General features: G+C 41.7%; 1 protein-coding gene across 4 annotated transcripts in view; it reads left to right on the top strand.

Annotated features, from left to right (window-relative positions):
• LOC117418458 (slit homolog 1 protein-like) overlaps positions 1–19887 on the top strand; it is a 78211-nt gene that overhangs the window by 32655 nt on the left and 25669 nt on the right. For all 4 annotated transcript variants that reach the window (XM_058985114.1, XM_058985113.1, XM_058985115.1 and 1 more), the window contains exons 5-9: positions 10101–10172; positions 10811–10882; positions 11564–11635; positions 12873–13036; positions 17752–17899. In XM_058985114.1, coding sequence (XP_058841097.1) covers positions 10101–10172; positions 10811–10882; positions 11564–11635; positions 12873–13036; positions 17752–17899 — 528 coding nt within the window. The remainder of the gene's footprint in view (positions 1–10100; positions 10173–10810; positions 10883–11563; positions 11636–12872; positions 13037–17751; positions 17900–19887) is intronic.

Below are 19887 nucleotides of genomic sequence, written 5' to 3'. Positions count from 1 at the left end.
AGCTAGGCAGAGGAAGTAAGGAAGAGCGAGAGAGGGATTAGTAAGCGAAAGAGAGTGAACGGTGGTTTGGTGTTGCTGATATACAGACAAAACAGTGTTTGCTTTTAGAGATGTTGCCAGGTCCTTTAGATGTTGTTTAAGTGGAGATGTGAGGGGCCAGGAATGCGTTCCTGAATACCAGTGAACTAAGCGTCTTCACTGTCTCCCCCTGCATTTAAATGGGTCGCATTCCTGCCCCCGATAATTACACTCAACGTTCCCAATCCACGGAAAAAATAAACAAACAGGCTGGGACACACATGCGGAAGGTGCAGCGTCTGCAGTGGGATGAGTGCTTTTGGATGGAAAAGGGATCTGTCCATTTCTTCACTTTAACCCTCTCCCTTCCTCCTTGACCGCCCAAATCAGAAGTGATTGTTGGATTTATTTGGTATCGCTGAAACCACCAAGGCCTACATTTAAATAAATCACCTGACCTTCAGTTTCAGTGGAGCACGATGGCACAGCATGTTAAGAGGAGACTGGAAAGGGACTGTCCAACATGAGGGACAGACCAACAGAGAGCTGCTTTATAGTGTAGAAATAGTACATGTTTTTTTTTTAAGGGGGAGTGGCTTTTATGACCTTAGGGACTGCACTTTTAAAGACCACCGTCCTTTTCACAGGGCAATTGCTTTGTGTGACTAGGTTTGAGTTGGACAGTGGGACTTAATAGGTTAATGTTTTGGAAACGCATAGAAAATGCTGCTTCTGCTTCTGCCATCCCTTCAGGGCACAAAATGAGATGATTCATCTTAATGAGCCTTTTCCTAGTGATTTTATGTTAAATAAATAAATGGGTTGGATAAGAAATGTATAAACACTTTTGTATTAAAATACATCTGTGTGGGTCGGAGAGAAGCAATGGGTTCTGCAGTTAATACTGTACCCCGAGACCCAGATTGACACACTTTGTGGCACCCCAAAGATTCATTTATATAAGAGACACATTTATAAATTTAAAGGCAATACAATTGTGTTCAAAAGCAACCGATAACCTGTCTGTATATTTTATCATTAGAACTGCATTGGTAGGAACAGTGCTACAATGTTCTTTCCTGTAAAGTGCAGCTTAACTACATTTAATGTACAGCTAAACTGGAGCCCAACTGCAAAACCACAGGTGCATTCTAGACCTGATGTGGAGAATGTAGTGGCGGCAGTGAGTGCAGACCGTGAAACTCCCTCGAGAAGTGTAGTGTACTATGATACTACCATGCAGCTATTTATTGTATACCTCTTTTGACTTGGAAGCAGAGGGTTAAGTAACACACATGCTGCTGTGCAGCACTGCTGAGACGGAGAGCGGAAGAAAGCCTGCAGACCGCACACGCTATTCTCCCCGGGGCACCCATTTATCTGCTGTTATTACTGGCAGGGATTCAAATCCCCTGCAGGTCACAAGCACGCCTCTCCTAATCAAACTGACACAGCAGCACCCTTCCACAGTAGCTTGGGTTTGAGTCAGCCTCTTTATGACACACTCCCTTCCTTTACTGATAACTTTCAACCGGTATTGATAGAATTTGCACTCTCTCCCCAGATTTCTGTCCTGCCGTACAAAAATGTCATATTCCTAACCAGCTTGCTAAATCCTCATCTACAGCAGAAAGACTCTAGGATAACTAATTAAATAGTTTGTGTCTTATACTGAAAAAAAAGAAAGAAATTGGGTATAAATTAAGATATTAGATTAGTTTACTGGTCTGCAGTTTTGAGTGGAGTTGTCTTTACCAGACCTGTTTATGAGAAGGTGTCTTATTCTCTTATCCCCTCTGCCCCTCCATCTCGTCCTATCTCTCTTTATCTCTCATAGCTGTTGTGTCTGAGCTGCTTCATAAGAAATATCAAAAGCATTCCGACAGAACACCTTGTAATTACTAATCATTGTAACTGTCGTTTTCACTCTAGTTTGTCTCCGGGCCAAGCAAACCTATTTTTATCTACAGGCTAATCAAAGAAGTGTGTGTCCTTTATTTAGTTTTAATTGCAAAACGCAATTTAAAAGGGTGTGTCCAAATGATTGAAACCCCCTCTTTCTTTAGATCTGATGAACTGTGAAGTGTGCTCTAGCAGTTTGAGGCAATGCAGGCTGCAGAGCCGAGCTCAGCATCGAAAAGGTGTCTTAATGTGAGTTTACTCAGAGCATATTGGTAGCCACGAGACATTGTAATTGTCCTACTCCTGAAGTCTCCTGAAGGATTTTTTTGTTTTTTTGCAGGATTTTACTTGTATTACAACCTGGTAAAAAGATACTACAGTTTTGCTAAGGATAATTGAAAAATCTTTCTTAAAATGTAAACATATATATATTTTTTATCCTTGCTGTTAGTCTTGTATTTCTACATTGTGTACTTGCCTTTTAAGAAGACAGTGCTGTCCACCCCTCCCCAATCACAGACACTAAACCTGTCTCTGTGATGTTACTGCCTTGTGAATAGATAAAGAAGCAGGCAAGGGAGAGGGCTTCAGTCCCCAGGGCTGCCAACCTTTCAGAGTTCTACTTGTGTAGCCTGATAGACAGACAGTGGACTTTTGCTATCCTTAGGCTGTCAAACTGCTTACCTTTAACCAGGCTCTGCAGATTTTTCAGCTAGCCTGCCTGCCTGCCCGCCCAGTGGATAGACAGACAGTGGCTGCTGGGCTGTGAATCTTAACACCTCTCTTCAGCGCTGCACTCATCTCCAAAAGCTGCTCTGTGGACAGAAGGACCGGCTCACATTCCCCTACTGCTGTCAATGCCTAATCTGTCACGGGCCAGAGCATTATTGAGCTGTGAGCTACCGTGTGTGTGTGTGTGTGTTTGTGTGGGTGGGGGGAGTGACAGATAGGACGCCAGTGCACATCAGTTCAGTTTGCTATCCTGTTAACATCTTTCCACACCCCATTAGACTTCTTAATGAGCTAATAATGGGTTAATTACATGCTACTGATTAAGTGGGATGGCAGCATTGGCCACAGTGATGAATGTCTTTAATTAAAGGAGTATCCCCCTGAAATGAAACCGCTGATCATGTGGGGGTTATCTGCCCAGCCTCAGTGAATATAAAGAGATTTTCTGTATATGTGACTGTTTTCTGTATAGGTGACATGTAATCTAAGTCCTGTTTAAATCAGGTCCAGTCATGAGCATTTTGTCTCTGGTTATAGCTTCTCAAAGTGAGTAAGGTTTACACTGTCTACGTCAGGGGTAGGTAACGTCTGCACTTCCAGCCCAGGCCTTGATTATTAAAATAAGTCAACCCCTGACCAATACATTTATTAGACCTGTTAGCCCTATAACACAATGAAACTATGTGATAGGAATACCTACTGTAAAAAATGTGTTACAAGCTTTCATGTTGATAAAAATGTGTAGGACAATTTAATGCATGCTTTACTGGCTAAACATTGAAAATGTTGCCACAGGTTGGTTTGTTATACAGTAGTAAGAAAATGGGGCCCCCTCCCTGTGTCTCTGACCCCACCCTCTTCTCAAGCATTACTGCAGCTACAAGCAGTTTACAAGGTGCTGATTTCTGTGTGTGATTTATGAGCTGAGGACTGTATGCCAGCACATGCCAGCCTGTTGAAGGGGAGAGGGGCTGAGGACTGAATGCCAGCACATGCCGGCCTGTTGAAGGGGAGAGGGGCTGAGGACTGAATGCCAGCACATGCCGGCCTGTTGAAGGGGAGAGGGGCTGAGGGCTGAATGCCAGCACATGCCGGCCCGTTGAAGGAGAGAGGGTCCAGTACATCCCCTCCTGTGTCGATCTGGACATTGTCGACTCCCAGGGACAAAACCAACCCTTCTGTGATTTTGGAAACATTGAGTGATTAAACAACCCGGGAGCCAGAGACTGACTGCACTGGGATAGTTCTGCATGCCAAAAACCTGCAAAAGCCAGACCTTAACTGTGTACACCTGTGTCTGTACTGGTGTGAGTGTAGCCTTTGTTAGTGTCTGTAAATGCGTGTGGAAGTGTGTGTGTGTGTGTGTGTGTTAGGACCCAAATCAATATACAACCAATCAAAAGCCCCCTTGTCAGCATAGAGATTTCGACTGGGGGTTCTAACATATAGAGCGGGGTACTCATAAAGATGTATATGATATTTTTTTAAAACCTACCAGCCACATACTTGGTTTTATCTGCATTTGCTGATTATAATCTCAGAGAATTCCACTTACTGCCTTAAATGTAGTACCTGATATAAAGTTTTCTGTTCATATATGCCTGGCTTGCCAGATGAAGCTTTATATCTATGGAGCTGTTGTATTCTACAAAGGAATTACACTTCAGTAATAAGATCATCCAAGGGACCCTGTAGGTATCTTGTCTAGATAATGAACGGCTATGGCTACATAGAGTAAACATTCACATTAAACGTAGCATTTCTTACAGCTGTCTTTACATTCAGGTGCTATAGATGGGCCACAGTGGGTTCTTGAAGGCAGTTCCAAATGCTTCCACTGTTTATGTTGCTGTAGCCTGAGCAGTGTAGCTGTGACTTGCTGTGAAGCAGGCTGGTGTCAGCTCTGATTCTTAGTGTATGAGAAATGTAACACAGCAGCAACAGGGCGGCACAGGCAATCAGTTGTGGGTTTGGCATGCTTCCTCTACATTTACCAGCTCTGGATTTGGAATTGGCTGGTTGGGTTTAGGGCTTCAATGTCCTTGACCTTTGTAGCGGGTGCAGAAATAATAACACTGCCTGCATATTGATTTTTGTCCAGTTTAGCTCTTTGATTCTGCCACTGCTTCAAGTAACATTTTAGAATATGTAAAATGTTCTGTCTATTTTTGGATGTAGATCAATTTTGGTTCTGTTGAGCTTTGTGTATGTATGTACTGTATGTATGCATGTATATATGCATGTATGTTGCAATTTATTTAATAAAAGAAAGTTAGCTACTCCCTCCCAGCCAGGTGTATCCAGTAATGCCCTGTAGAAACTCAAAGCAGAATTGGTTACTTGCTCCCAGAGCTCTCCTAGTGTAGAATGACACCAGACTCCCTGTAATATAAGCCTTATAATTAAAGGTGCTGAGCCCATTCATTAATGAGTGGTTGGGTACCATAGAGATACAGAAGGCAAAGTTTAAGCTCTCTTTCAACACAAAACAGTTAACGTCAAAGCCACAATCCCACCGTTGTCAAGACAACCCAACATTTTCAAGAGGGAATTCTTCACAGGATTCACAGCATTCCTGAAGGACAGTATGGAATTTGTTCTTTACTGCGTAATACCTCCCTATCCAGGTGCAGTTTGTCTCTTTTGCCTATTTTGAAATGGTGAGAATGATAGCATAGACCTGCCAAGGTCAGCCACAAAAACCTGTATAGAAAGTCAAAACTGAGTTATGAACTATGTCTATGTCTTGCTAGGCACCCCTAGAAATAAATGTTAGAAACTCAGGGTGGAGTTAACAACCTGGTCCTGCTAGAGATAAACGATGGCGGCTGCCTCCTAGCCCTATAAATGTTTAGAAAAACCCGAACCAGTTCAGTCCCGTAGATCTCCTGTATAAGCTCTGAAGGTAATCCGCTTGCAGCACTGAGACACTCGCACATCTAAAACCCATTTTGCTGGAGGAAACATTTTTGGGATCAATGCAGCCTGGCACGAGAGAGAAGCTGGCTGGACTGTTTTTTGTGTTTTTCACCTCAGGGACAACAGCTGCTTTCTAATCAATGGGAAATGACACGGACAAACAAACAAAAGAATAGACATATGACTTGAAATAGTGTAATTATTTGTAAAGCTTGCAGTCATTTTATTTTTAGGTTGTTTCATGATGGTGAAGCAAAAATGTACACTGACACTGCCCCCCAACAAGAAACAGGACTGCATCAGACTGCCACATTATTAAGAACACAGGGTGACTAATGTTGAAAGCTGATTACTTGAATACAACCAGAAGGCTCTATATTATAGAGTGACATGGGAGTATGTGTTTCAAGTTACATAGAGGATTCTGCATGACAAAGTCCAGAATAGCTTGTTTTCTTTTAGTTTGGCTAAATATAAAGTGGAGACAGATTTGACAATCTGTTGTAAATCTTGGGTACTGTTTACCTACTGTGCTCATGTAGCTGCAAACAGATGCCATCAAATTCATGGCGACTGTGGGGATTTCAGTTTGGTACATGACACACCACCAAGAACAGTAACTTAATGTGAACTAAAAGTTATTTTCAGATGGTGGCTGAGACTTACAAAACTGAAAACAACAATCAAACAAAATACAGAAGCCATTACTAATCTATATATTCTACATTTTGATCAATTGCTTTATTTTGCTGATTATATTTATATTGATAATAGTCCTTTTTTTTAACAGGGTTTAGGTTTATGGGTTATTTTTAGAAGGAGATAATTTCACAGGGAGGCAACACCCATTTAAAAAATGTTCCTGCAGCCTAATGGCACATTACAACATTTCAAAAGTTATTTGTTGTTTTAGAAGGTAACACATGTAAATCATCAGAAGTATTAATAGAGCAATAAAGATACAACTGACTAACAGTTTTAAAAATAAAATAAAAAACGATTAATTTGTGTCCCATCCTGCAGCACAGTCTTTTTTTGTTGTGTAAATGTACCTTGCACTGGCAGTTGAACCTGGAGATTTGCCAAATCCCTTCTGGGATAGGCTATTGATCGCTGGGGAGTTCTGTACTTGAGTGGAAGATGTTTCGTAAGATAAAGATAAGACATAATTTGAAGTTGATTACAAACAACTCCCTAAATGGAAAACTTTATCAGAATGTAATCTCCACCTGACGCCTCCCAGACACCCCCTGACTTTGGGAGGCCTGTGTTTTAAAGAACCTCAACAAGGTTGTTGAAGACGCCTGGTGCAAGTCCAGAGGATGATTCATGTGAAATCAACCAAAACACAAGGTTTATTATTAGGGTTTAACAAAACCAATTGAAAGTACACAGATAAACTGTAGGACTCCTATATCCCACAGCGTACTGCTGCCTAGTTTTTTTGTTCTGCCTCCTAGATGCAGGGTAATGTATTTAGCTGCCTCAGGGACAATTATCTGTGTTCAGTGTGGTACAGTAATAACAGGTCCTAGCTTTGTTACATATTTCAACACACCTGTAGCTAGGTAACAGCTGTGGCATGCTGACAGGAAACAGCACAAAGGTGTTTGTATTGTTTAGTTGAATTTATGCTCAGTTAGATTTGTATTTTGCTTTTTATAATTGTACCTGAATTAATATGAGGACTTCTTCATTGAACACAGCTCTAGTATCCGATTCTGCAAGTGTTTCTACAGTTCATTAAGATGCAGGGTGACGGTTATGAAGAGCTGAGAATAGAGTGTTTGAGTGTTTTAACACTAATTAATGTGCAGGAAGACCCGGAGGACTTGAGTGTATAACTGAAACCTAACCCTCTTCATTTCTATGACACTTACTGTGCAATAACTACTAAGCTATTGGCTGACAGCCCACATTTAAAATAATGAAGTCCAGTCTGATTTAATTTTATGGATGTCTTTAAAGAAAAGTAATAGGTTACCAGCGCTAAGTGATGGTGGGTTAAAATGTGCTTTAGCTTTCATCGTGGCTCTGGAAGTGAACACAAACGCTGGCCAGCCAAGAATAGACGTACTAGTAAAACTTCAACAAGCACTTGAGAAATTCTACCAGTGGAACTTGAGCAATTAGTTGTCGGCAGGCTCTTTAGTTGGAGATTTTGGCTGTACAATTTAACGCTGTCTGCTGTTGTTTTTCAGAACGTGGATCTGATAACCTATTCGATTTGCATCCCATGTGGTTTGTCTGTGTCTGCTTGACATTTTTCAAATGATTTACCAGACCAATTAGTTCCAGCAGCCCCATTTCATAGACTAAATAAACAAATAGATACATAAATGTTTGTTGGGGGAAGAACGTATTGCCATTTGTCAGCGTGTGTGTGTGAGGGAGAGAGGGGTGGCAATAGGGAAGCAGCTTGGCACTGGGCCTGCACTGTACTTACCATGTGGTTGAACTATAGTGAAGTCCTTCTATGGCAGCTTTCATAATAAATGAATCACAATTAAAAAATAATAATAATAAAAAAGATTCCAACCTGATAAGTAATGGTTCTTTTATTAGAAGAGGGTTAACCTTGGCAGAAGCAGCAGAACCTCACACACACTCTGGAAACAAGAAAGTGAAAATGTTAAATAAAAAAAATTGAAACAGGGTCTTTAGGGAATGGAGAGTTTCTGTACCCTGCATGCCTACCTGGCACAGTCCCCACCACCCCCCTTGGTCAGAGACACAATTACCCCCCTGCTGCGCCAAACCCTAATCCACTCAAACCCACACAGCCAGGGGAGGTGTCCTAGAGCTGTAAACCACAGCCAATCGCTTTAAAGTGTGCTAAAGGGATTAGAGGAGGTTTAAACTGCTGATTTGAATCGTTCTGTAATTTCAGCAGGGGCCCCTTCAAACACAGCTCTCCCCCAGCACACAGTAGCGTGAACAGAGTCTTAGTGAAAGGAACGGGTCAGTTTGTTCAGAGAGCCCTGTGTCTGACGCCAGCGGCCACCCTGCTGGGAGGGAGTGAAGACCATTCTGTTATGAGTTTGGCCCTCTTAACCCCCAGATCCCAGAGTCCCTGTGATTTCAATGAAAACCCAAGGCAGTGAAAGAGTTGGACATCAAGCGGACAGGGACGGGGGACGGGGACTGGGGGCTGGCGTCTTCATGACTTGCCACATGTGATGTCATTGTATTCCATTTCTGAGCTACCGTACCTGGTGAATGATTCAAGCGAATGAGTGAAGTGGCATTGAAAACACAATAACAATCCATGTAAACACTATACATAATCGTGGAATTGTCAGAAGGAATTCTAATATATCACTACCTATAGTTTGTGCAACTGTAGTAAATAGTAATGTTTTACAGTTTACTATATTGATCAGTACAAGTACTGTACTATATTACATAATGATTTACCGAATGCTACTGTCTCTAAGAAACACTAATAAATGACTGCACTCTTTTTTTGCTGGTCCCTTTTCACGCTCAGTCCCCTTTCCCTGCCTCTGTACTGTGCTCTGATGTTGTTCCCATTCTCTCTGGAGGTCTCTGGGGGCCGGGGGGATTGAGCCTGCTCCACTTGGGAAGCAATGAGCTCACTCTTCGATGCCTGAACAAAAGCTGCCGCTAATTAAACCACAGGCCAGGGATTCCTGCCTCTCTCACACTCTCTCCCTCTCTCCCTCCCTCTATCTCTCTCCCCCTCTCTCTCTATCTCTCTCTATCTCTCTGCACACAAGCCCCAATGGCTACTGTGTGGGTCTCCAAATGAGACTGACCCTTCACTTCTTAAGGGACCCCTTTACCAGGCGAGAGGCTAAGGCTTTGGGGCAGAGGGATTTTGGAAATGGAAAAACACTAAACTAGAGTACCGTAAAAAAAAAATTACATTATAATGTAACAGCCGTGTAGTCAGCCATATAATAAAATACTGTAGTATTGTATAATAATAGCTAAAACACTATTGCTTATTGTACTGAAATATGAAATACTATGATATGCTATAGATGACTAATTTTTGACTTTACTATATAATACTACAGTATAGTATTTTATAATAGAGTTAAGTCTAACTGCACATTTGGAATGTATTACACTGTAGCAGTGTGAAGTGTCCGTTTACAATGAAGGCATAGCACAGCTATAAAACTGCTTACACAATACTGTGTTAAGTAGCCGGAACTGGATATCCATGGCAGGCTTAGTTAAGTTTAATGAATGCCAAACCTTGTGTACCTCAGCAAAACAGACATTAAACCATTCTATAAAAAAAGGTGAGAGTTACAAGTTTGGGAATAAGCTTTTCAAAGACAGGTGAGTAAGCACACTGCTGACTGTTAACATTCCCAGGCAGGTAAATTGAAATCACTGAGAGAGCCCGGGGAAGTTTACCAGAGTGTCTTTCAGGCAGCCATCACTCCCAGCTCAATAGACACTATAGGTAAACTCCTCAGTTACCATGAATCATTGATGAGCGCAGCCAGGATGAATTATTGAAGGTCTAATGATGTAATCTGCTTTCTCTGCAGTGACCTGAGCGAGAACTTTATCCAGGCCATCCCCAGGAAGGGGTTCCGAGGAGCCACTGATATCAAGAACCTGTGAGTACACCCCGCGCTGGGACAGCACTGCCCAGGCCTCCCTCAACACACTCTCTGTGACATCGCCTCCCAAACCAAGCTTTCCACGCCAGCAAAACTCTCAGCTATACAAGGGCTGTCTATCCACAGAAAGCACATTCTAATGCTGTAGCACTCCAAACTCTCTGCTTCTTAAATACATCTACCTTGCTCTAAAACTCTCTTCTACCATAGCAGTATAAGGCCTCTATCATTCTATATAATGCTATCATCCAAGGCTCTCTGTTTGCAGTCACACTGTCCCTGATATTTAAGCCTTTATTATGCACAGGCAATTTGTTTTTATGGTATTCTTTCCCTTTTACCACAGTTTTTATTTGTATTTACATTCACTTATAACGGCATTTTTGAACAGCAATTTGAACTTTTAATTCTGTGCCATCAGGTGAACTTTACATCCTAGGTGGGAATTCATAAAATAACTAAGTTGAGTAATATGAGTTTCATCGGACCAAAAGATTGTAAGCTTCATTATGCACCACAACTTCATATTGCACAATTATAGTACCACAGCTTTTTCAAATGTCCCACAAGCTTGTGCATGCATGATGTATATAGTATAACCCTAAGCTTGTCTGTCTCCTCTATGAATCAAACAGGCAGCTGGACAAAAACCAGATCACCTGCATTGAGGATGGAGCCTTCCGGGCGATGAGAGGGCTGGAGGTCCTGTAAGTAGAGCTGCAGTGTCCTGAATCCACATTCCTATTTCCCACCCCCAACCAGCACTCCCCACTGCAGACCTCCATTTGCATTGTATTTGTATTGCACAGAGCCCACCACAAGGGGGCACAACAGTGCATCAACAAGCAGGAGGTAACCTGCACCTTTGGGCTTAGGCTGCAATCCTGCTTTTTTGGCTATAGCTGGACTAGACTGACGGGGGGCATACAAATATATTACGGTAGCTAACAGTGCCATGCTGCCATTGGCACAAATTCTGGTTGTCAAGACATGTATTAAACTTTAATGATTTTGAAGTACAACTACACTTCACGCTAAGGTACCCAGAAACCATTGTTTGTCAGCATTCTGGGTGTAAGACAAAACCAATACAGTATTTAGTTTGATGGACAACTTTGAGTTAAAGGGGTGTGGTGGGATGGGGGGATGTTCAAAACACACTAGTGCCATTGCTGTGAACTCTGGAGTTAAACAATTTTCAAGCAGAAGGAAACCAAGACGAAAAGACGAGAGGCTGGGAAGGCATGGAGGCTGCGGTTCTGCCTGGCCTCCTGAAAGCCTGAAGCAGATTTGCAGTAGCTGCTGGAATCCCTTTGATTGGGTGCCAGCTTTTGAAAGCTCCAGTTATCCAGAAATGACATTGCTTCTATCTGTGTGTTGTCCTCCAGGACCCTGAACAACAATAACATCAGCAGCATTCCCGTCTCCAGCTTCAACCACATGCCCAAGCTCCGAACCTTGTGAGTAATGCACCCAATTCACAGGCTTTTCCATTATTCCGTGGCTTTACAATGCAAAATAATAAAGCAACATTGTACAGCATAAGTCGGTTTCAGAGTATATACTGTAAAGTGTGAAATACATCTGGGGGCTCTGTTTTTAATACTGTGTTAATTTAACTACCACACCTCTTTGTAAAAGTTTAAACAGGCAGCACATGCTTTTGTTTTTGGTTAATACAAACCTAAAGAATACAAACAGCTGCTGCTCTTCAAAGGGTGAATGTAATATCACAAGCTGGTGTTTTTATTTATCCTGCAAAAGTGTTAGATTCATGAAAAAAAAACTATTTTAAAAACAATAAATAATTCTAAAAGAAGTAGCCCAGTAGAATTAGTGTCACCCCTTTTCAGGGGAGTCTCAGTGCTCCCAGCATCCATTGTCACACACTGTGTTTAACCAGCAACTGAAAACCAGATGACAGTGATACATTCACATGTCCTCCAAATGCAAACTGACACTCCGGATCATTCAGAGTGTTGGTGCTGAGCCACTGGCCACACAGTTACCATTTCCTTCCTTTACTTTGGGAAAACATGGAATGATGGAGCCAATTCCATGAAAACATGCTTTGGTATATAGTTTTATTATATAATATACTATACTATAATTTACTATACTATAATATAGCACAAATGCAGTACATTATTATAATTCAAGTACTACAGTGCTGCAGTTATTAACTGTAATGTTTATGTGCAGGAACTATAATTACTGCAGTGTTACCACACATTTTTGCCTTGGAATCTGATGCTTTCACAGAAATCTGGAAGTATTATTTCATTGAATAGGAATTACCAGTAATAGTTTTGTAAATAAAAACCAGACAGTGGATGTTGTTATTTGCTTTAATAAGCTCAAACAAGTTAAGGCAGAATTCAATTTATGTGTGCAAATGTTTTTTTTTTTAACCAAACAGTGATACTACACTTTCACAGGTAACTACAGGTTGCATCTCGCCCATACCAATAAGATGTATAAATGCTTTGCTTTGATATATCAGTTAAGGTAATAGGCCTCAGTACAAATTAGGTCTGTCTGTAGGCCATTTCTAGTTGTTTAGAGCTATTTCCTTTTTGTTGCCATGGTACTTAGTGATGAATCCAGGTTAGTAATTCTCTGAAGTGCCAGTCATTCTAAAATCATACATGTATCTGAAAGCTGATGCGATTCTTTTCAATCTGCCTGCCTCCCCAGCCGCCTACACTCCAACAGCCTACACTGTGACTGCCACCTGTCCTGGCTTTCTCAGTGGCTGAGGCAGAGACCCACCATTGGGCTGTTTACCCAATGTAGCGGCCCGACACAACTGCGTGGTCTCAATGTGGCCGAGGTCCAGAAACACGAGTTTGCCTGCCCAGGTAAGCACTTCAAACACAGTTGGTGCTGTGCTTTCACACCAGTGCAAACTGTGCTGTTTTTTTTTTCTAAAGTGAAAATAAAAATATTAATGTTTAAAAACGAACAAACAAAGATATTACGCAATTTGGAGTAAAGACTTGTAATAAATCTGGTCCATCGGTTTACTTTTCTAAAGAGTCTGTAAATGACAAGGTACAGCTATAATTCTGTTGTCCCAGTCCCCACACAATCATTAAAGATATTTAAAGACATGTTCCTAAACAGAGAAAGAACCTTTATTTAAAGAATCACATACCTGTACACTGAAAACAGAGAAAAACAGGAACGTACCAGTACAGTGATCAAAAAAACTTCACAGGGATACAGTTCTGCTTCATAAGCTAAAATGTAAATTAAATGTATCCCTGAATTACAAACATATTACATAGTACATATTGCTGGGAGAGGTGAGACTGGAGTGACTGAAGGGTCCCCCACAGCCAGGACTGCATTCCGTTGCTGGGGTCAGCAGTGTGCATTGGGGCTTTACACCCACCGCTGCACCTTTCATTCTGGGTATTGTGTGCAACACGTGAATCTAGGTCACTGGAGCCGAGACACTTTGCATTGTCCACAATTGATTTCTGTGTGAAAAGCGTGAGAGAGATTGACAGGTCTGGGGCTTATAGTGCTTCGCAGTCTCCGGTCATAGCAAGATAACCCAAACAAGATAATCCTTTAAACATGCAGTTGCTGAGAAATAACCTAGACCTCCATCCACTGATACCAGCACCCATGTTGTGGGGAGTGCCGGCTGTGCTGTTTATCAATCAGCAAGCACCACAGCAAGGTGTATTTGTGTGTTTCAAGGTAGGAACAGTTTGCTGAAGTATGGCAAATTCCCTTCCTCCGAATCAGAAACATAATAAAATAGCTGTGCGAGTTGTTAAAGTAAAAGGTGATTGCACGGTACAATACAATTTGGCATTTCTAAAAAATAACAAGCACAACTTTAATGTGAATATGCCTCACTCCTCCTTGGTGCTGCAGGAAATGTTCTTGATGTCGTAGCTGTCTTTACATAGAATACAAACCAACCAATGCCACATCCTTGGATCAGGGACAGTGTGCTGTTGAAGTCGATCAGGGTCCTGTCTACCTGGACCTTCAAAATCACAATATTCTGTTTTGAAATAAAGTTTCAGAAAACTAATGTTTGTTCCCAATACTGTAATGTAACATCAGCTGTTCAAGCCCTGTAGCGTGTTAATAACACGTTAGCCAAACCGTTTCACGCGCCAAGGCTCCCTTAGCGAAGCCTTAAACCCCAGTAATCTTGCGGGCAGTAACTCAGCTCTGTGGGAACAGCCTGTCCCTATCAGGAAGTTTTGTTTTTAATAAATAAACCAAACAAATTAAATAGAGCTCATTACAGGCCCCGTGTTTCCCCTGTGTGATTCCAATCTGCTCTGGGTACAGTAACAACCCTGCTTTTTCAGAATTGCTGTTTTTCTCCAATTGGATTGAATTAGTCTCTACATCCATCATGGCTGCTATGTCAGCTGTGTGCTGATCTGCATGTGTGGGGAGCTCTGTTACGGCTAGTGATTTTTATAGAGCTAGGTGGCATGACCGAGTATTAACTCGTAAGTCTCTGAAGATAGTGGAGCCAGACTTCCTGAAACTGGTCCCCACTGGACAAAGCTCTTGGGAGGAGAGGGATACTTGGAGGTGGGGTTGGGGTATCTGGGTGGTTTTCCAGGAGCTGGAAGGTTTAAATCCCCCATTTGGCACATATCTTTGAGTTAGAATGAGAGACGTGAAGAACGCAGCGCAGCTTGACAATATGGAATTAAAAACAGAACTTCAGTGCATTAACTATGATGTAATTGTGTTAGACCCAGAGTTGTAAAGTCATATGTTGTTAAATTGCTTTGATCCTTTAAGATATATGCTTGCTGAGAGAGAAGACGGACCCTCCCCATCCGTATATTGAAATTCCTTATGAGAGCGCACTACGCCATAGCTCTCATGCTGAAGAAAGGGGATTGCCGTTTTTAGTAGGATAAGCAACATGCTACTAAGCAGCAGGAAAACCTAAAACAGATTAAACTGCCTAAGCTTCTGCGTTTGGTCTTGGTTTGGGATATTAAAGGGCCCGTTAAACGTAAAAGTAGTGCTGTGAGAACTGCCATGGATAGGGTTAACTGTCCCGCCCCCCAAAACACACACACACACACACACTCGGAGCTGTGACCAGCCATTGAACTCGCATCGCATGGATCATTAGAGCCTGGCTTGCTGGCATGCAGCGAGCTCCGCAGCGGGGGAGAGAAACAGGGGGGTGACGTTTGTGCCGGGAACACCTGCGTGGGATTTGGGGGGCCTGGGCTGGATGATCTAGAGTATTTGGTTATGTTGGGGGAAAGCCCAGCGAAACTCAGACATGGATTGGATTTCAGGGCTTGACGCCCGCTGGTTAACCTGGGCTGAACTCGTTTTCATTGTGTCAGTGAGCTGGAAACTGAATGACTTTGTAGCTATTGGGCACACTCATTTCTACTCTCTTCTCCACGGCTCTTGTTTAAGATTCCTTTGCAGAATTTCCCATGGTCGTCTTGCCTCCATCTTGCATTCATTTAGTGAGGGCTAGCAATTGACAGTAAGGTGAAGAACATAAGAGGAGGAATTCACCTGCTGTGAAGTTCAAAGTTTTAAAATAAAAATAATATGAAAATATGTACCTGTTTACAGGATTGCTATAAAGTGACTTGGTCACTTAACTTTGCTGAGGACAATTTTTTTGTGAAGGATGGTTCTTGAGATGTCATTAAAAATGGCAGAAACTGTATTTCCACAGGAGAACTCAACACTTCTGTACTGCTGGCATCCTTCAATTGAGGTTCCAATGGATCTCTAGTGACTACAGCCTGAATGTTAAAAAAATAAAAAAGTGTGATATATCTGAATAATTACAGTACTTTCATGTGCGCAGGACTGACTGGCTATAACAGCGTGTCTTTGCCAATGTGCATGCTTGCGTGTGTTAATCTGTTCTCATATGTTTGTATGTTACTATGTTTGTGAATGAAGAGACATTGGGAATTCATAGTAGTCTTCAACAGAGAGCAGAGGCTTCACACAGAACATCCAGCCTCTTCACTCAGTGAAAACCTCAGTCTGAAGAGATATGTTGTTGAGCCTCTAACTAATATAAGAAGCAGGCCTGTTTGTGTTCATCTTCATCTGGCCTTGTCACTTGGGTGCAGCGAATAGCAAATTTCTCATTTTAGAGGGGGGGGGGAGAGAGAGAGAGAGAGAGAGAGAGCGCGAGAGAGAGAGAGAGAACAAGATCTATCTCTGACCACAATCCCTAATCGCTTCCTTATGTATGTTATGCCAGATTATTTACTTTTATCTTGGATCGTGCCTGGGAATTTCTCTGTTCCCAGGACTGAATTGGTGAGGTTAAACTTCTCTCCCTGCCTGGGAAGGGAGAATTTCAAAAGGGTTGATTGATTATCAGCTTTTGAGATTCATGTTCCCTCATTGGTGGCAAATGTTATTAGCACTGTAATTGTAAATGCTTACATAAGCAGCTGTTTAAACTAATGTGAAATCAGGCTGAAAAAGGCATTCTTTAAATACTATAACTTGTAAGTTTGAAGTTTTGCTAAGATATGCCTGTATGGCATGTCAGTGGTGGGCCTTAATCTTTTAAGAATAAATACAACATTAGCTAATGCATACTGAGTGCAGAGATTGCACACACTGGCTACAGTATACGTTTTAAATCTACAGTCCCATAATTAATTTTAACAGTTGAGTCTCTATAGCATTATGTATCAAGAGTGTCACATTAGAGTATTTATTTAGCAATCAAACCCAATCAAGTCAATCACTCTGGAAACAATTAAAGAGATCAGGCCAGACATGCTGCAGCCACAATGAGTCTGAGAAACAAAAGCAGTTTCAGTGCCCTCCACGCATTGCAGACAGGTTACATGGCTGATTCCAAGACACAGGTTACTATGGCAATCTGCTATGTCATATTAGAAGTGTGGTTCATCTGAACCGCTCTGCTATCGGATGCATCTCGAAACAGCAGTGAAATAAAAGCAAATCTAGAGAATTTATCCCTCATCTCACATGTAATATCGGGTGTCATTCCATCAGAAACTTTTGATTTTTCACTTGGATGCAGAATATATTGTACTGCAGTGTGCAAGCAAGGAGAAAAACAGTCAATGTCACTTGAGGAAAAGTAATGAAGAGGTGAACTTGACCTCGTCATACTTTATTATGTGCTGGTAATTCAAATGTCATATGTTGGAAGTAGCCTATGGCTCATAGTCAATTCTTATAAAAACATCTATTCATAATACATGTCATGCCAGTGCAATCATTAGCAAGGGTATATAGGGAGGCAGATATCCCTGTAACTTACTGCGGCTTTACATTTTGGGAGATTTCTATTTATACCATTTCCTTTCTAGCTGGGTTGAAAGCTGTAAAGCCTTGCATTGCCACTGTTCCAAGGTTATTCAAAGTAAATTGCTGTTATCTCGCTAGCAGACCGCATTGAGTGTTTTAAAAGCCGATTGAAAACTGATTTTCCTGATGTTTTTACTGCCGTACCGTATCATAAAGGCAATCATGAGTACGAGTATCAGCACGCCTCTACTGATTAATATAAAGCACAGCTCTATTTTTAAATCTCTCTCCCCTCTCCTAGCACATGCGCAGTCTCCACATTCACAGCCCTGTAGCCTGCTGGCCGGATCCTGTCCAGCCATGTGCACCTGCAGCAACAACATTGTGGACTGCAGAGGAAAGGGGCTGACTGCTATCCCAGCCAACCTGCCCGACAGCATGGCCGAAATGTAAGTAGACCCCAGCACTGGGATTTAGCTAGGAAGGGCTGCCAAGAAACTGTAGCTTTTATGTATGTATTGTATCAGGGATTTTATCATAGTGATCTGTTAATAAAATGTGATCAATGACATACTGCTAGTTACAACATGTTGCCTATCTCTGCCAGACCCTGCGGTGGTCATTGATAACAATTTTACAATATTAGAAGGATTTTTTTTGCACACTGGTTGTCCTCTTTCCACAGATTTAAATAACTGCAATGTATCTCCATACTTATCAGCTTTTGACATCTGTCAACCTATTTAACATGCAAATGGCAGTAAATCCACTCCTCCCACTTGGATTTTATCCCATTCATGCACAGAACTTGTGAAAATTATGACAGGTGTTGTCAAAATGACAACCAAGACTGCATTAAAGCTGACATCTGATGCCAGTATGTGAGGAGAGTGGGGAAGGAGTTGGCTACAGTGTGTTGACATGAACCATCAACAGCTGATCTTGAATGTGACGCAGCAGGGAGCCAATGCGGGGGCTTCAGGACTAGGGTTGAGGTTAGCAGTTCCAATACTAATCAGTGCATCGTGACATGGCTGACTGACAAGAGTGGTGGATCAGCAACTCTCATCCTCAAACACCAGGGGAGAGAATAGATGATCACCCCAAAACTGCACCAAACTGAGCAGTCTCTACTAAACATCAGCTATTTCTTGCTCTTTAATAATGCGAAGGGGTTAAACCCAGAGGAAAACTCTACATGTAAATGAGATCTGCTGCAGGAGGTTGGTTCCAACGAGCACCCTTGATCTGCACCCTCCACCCCACCCCTGTGCAGCCCTTCAGAGGATGGAAATATGCAATGATTCATCGAAAGCAACAATAATAATAAAAATCATCTTGGTTTCTATACATAGGTTAAGATCAGATTAAGAAGAAACTGCATGTATGTCCTACACAGGGGGCAGCAGGGATGATGGTCATTCCTCATTATATTTGCCCTCAGAAACTCCTGGACCCTGTTGTTTGGAATCAATAACCCTCTTTATTTACGTTCTGAGGACTAACTGGGATATTGGCAAGCCTTAAAATAATTTAAAAAAATAAATAAAAATAGTAGGATTCCATGCTCTGTACAAATAATGAAAAAAATCCTACAAAGGATGGAAAATGTGTACCTTAATTCACAGTCAGTATACAATTTCACCAAGTCGTTTAGCCAGCTGAATTTCCTCTTTCCTCTCCTGCTCAGTATGTAATGCAGACACACAATACTCATTTCAATCCTTTGCTTATGTTTCCTAACATCAAAATTTTCCATTAGCCGAGTTTCGAGTACCATTCAGGATCTCTTTCAAGTTTATACACGACTGGTACTGTGAAAAAAAAAAGATTGCTGATACACATTTTAAATCAGTTTAAGGCACTATAAATTGATAAAGGACAACATTTATAAAAAGTTTCTGCTAAGTTGCTCTCTCTCTCTCTCTCTCTCTCTATATATATATATATATATATATGTATATATACAGGGCTCGAAATTAATGCTGTGGGTGCCCTTCTCAATTGCCGCAGTGCCCCTTAAATGCATGTCTGTTCACGGCCATTATGGCCGCAGTGCCCTTCAGCTACAGCAGAGACACATGTAGGAAGTGTTTGGATTGAAACATGATTTTGTGGTTAAATCGCATCAGCGGGGAAAAAAAACATTATTTATAGCATTAGTGTTTATTAGCATTATTTGTCCATCTTATGATAAAGATACATTTTAGTATTTTCACTTCAACCATATATAAAGCTACCAAACTTCCCTATTTTCCCGTCTTTTAGGTAGCACGTCCTGGTGTCCTCACAAGTTTTGTAAAATCTTACTTCTGAATGTCTGTGTTTGTCCATAGCTCAATGGTAATTAAGCACCAGTGGTGGACCAAGGTAAATCTAAAGCTACCAACTGGCCCCATAATCTCCGAGACAGGACAGGTGTTTTAAAGTTGCCCCA

This window comes from Acipenser ruthenus, chromosome 13 (assembly GCF_902713425.1).
Source record: "Acipenser ruthenus chromosome 13, fAciRut3.2 maternal haplotype, whole genome shotgun sequence".
In the NCBI taxonomy this organism is placed as follows: Eukaryota; Metazoa; Chordata; class Actinopteri; order Acipenseriformes; family Acipenseridae; genus Acipenser; species Acipenser ruthenus.
The sequence above is the reverse complement of the archived record's forward strand: the minus strand, read 5'-3'. Positions and strand labels throughout refer to the sequence as shown.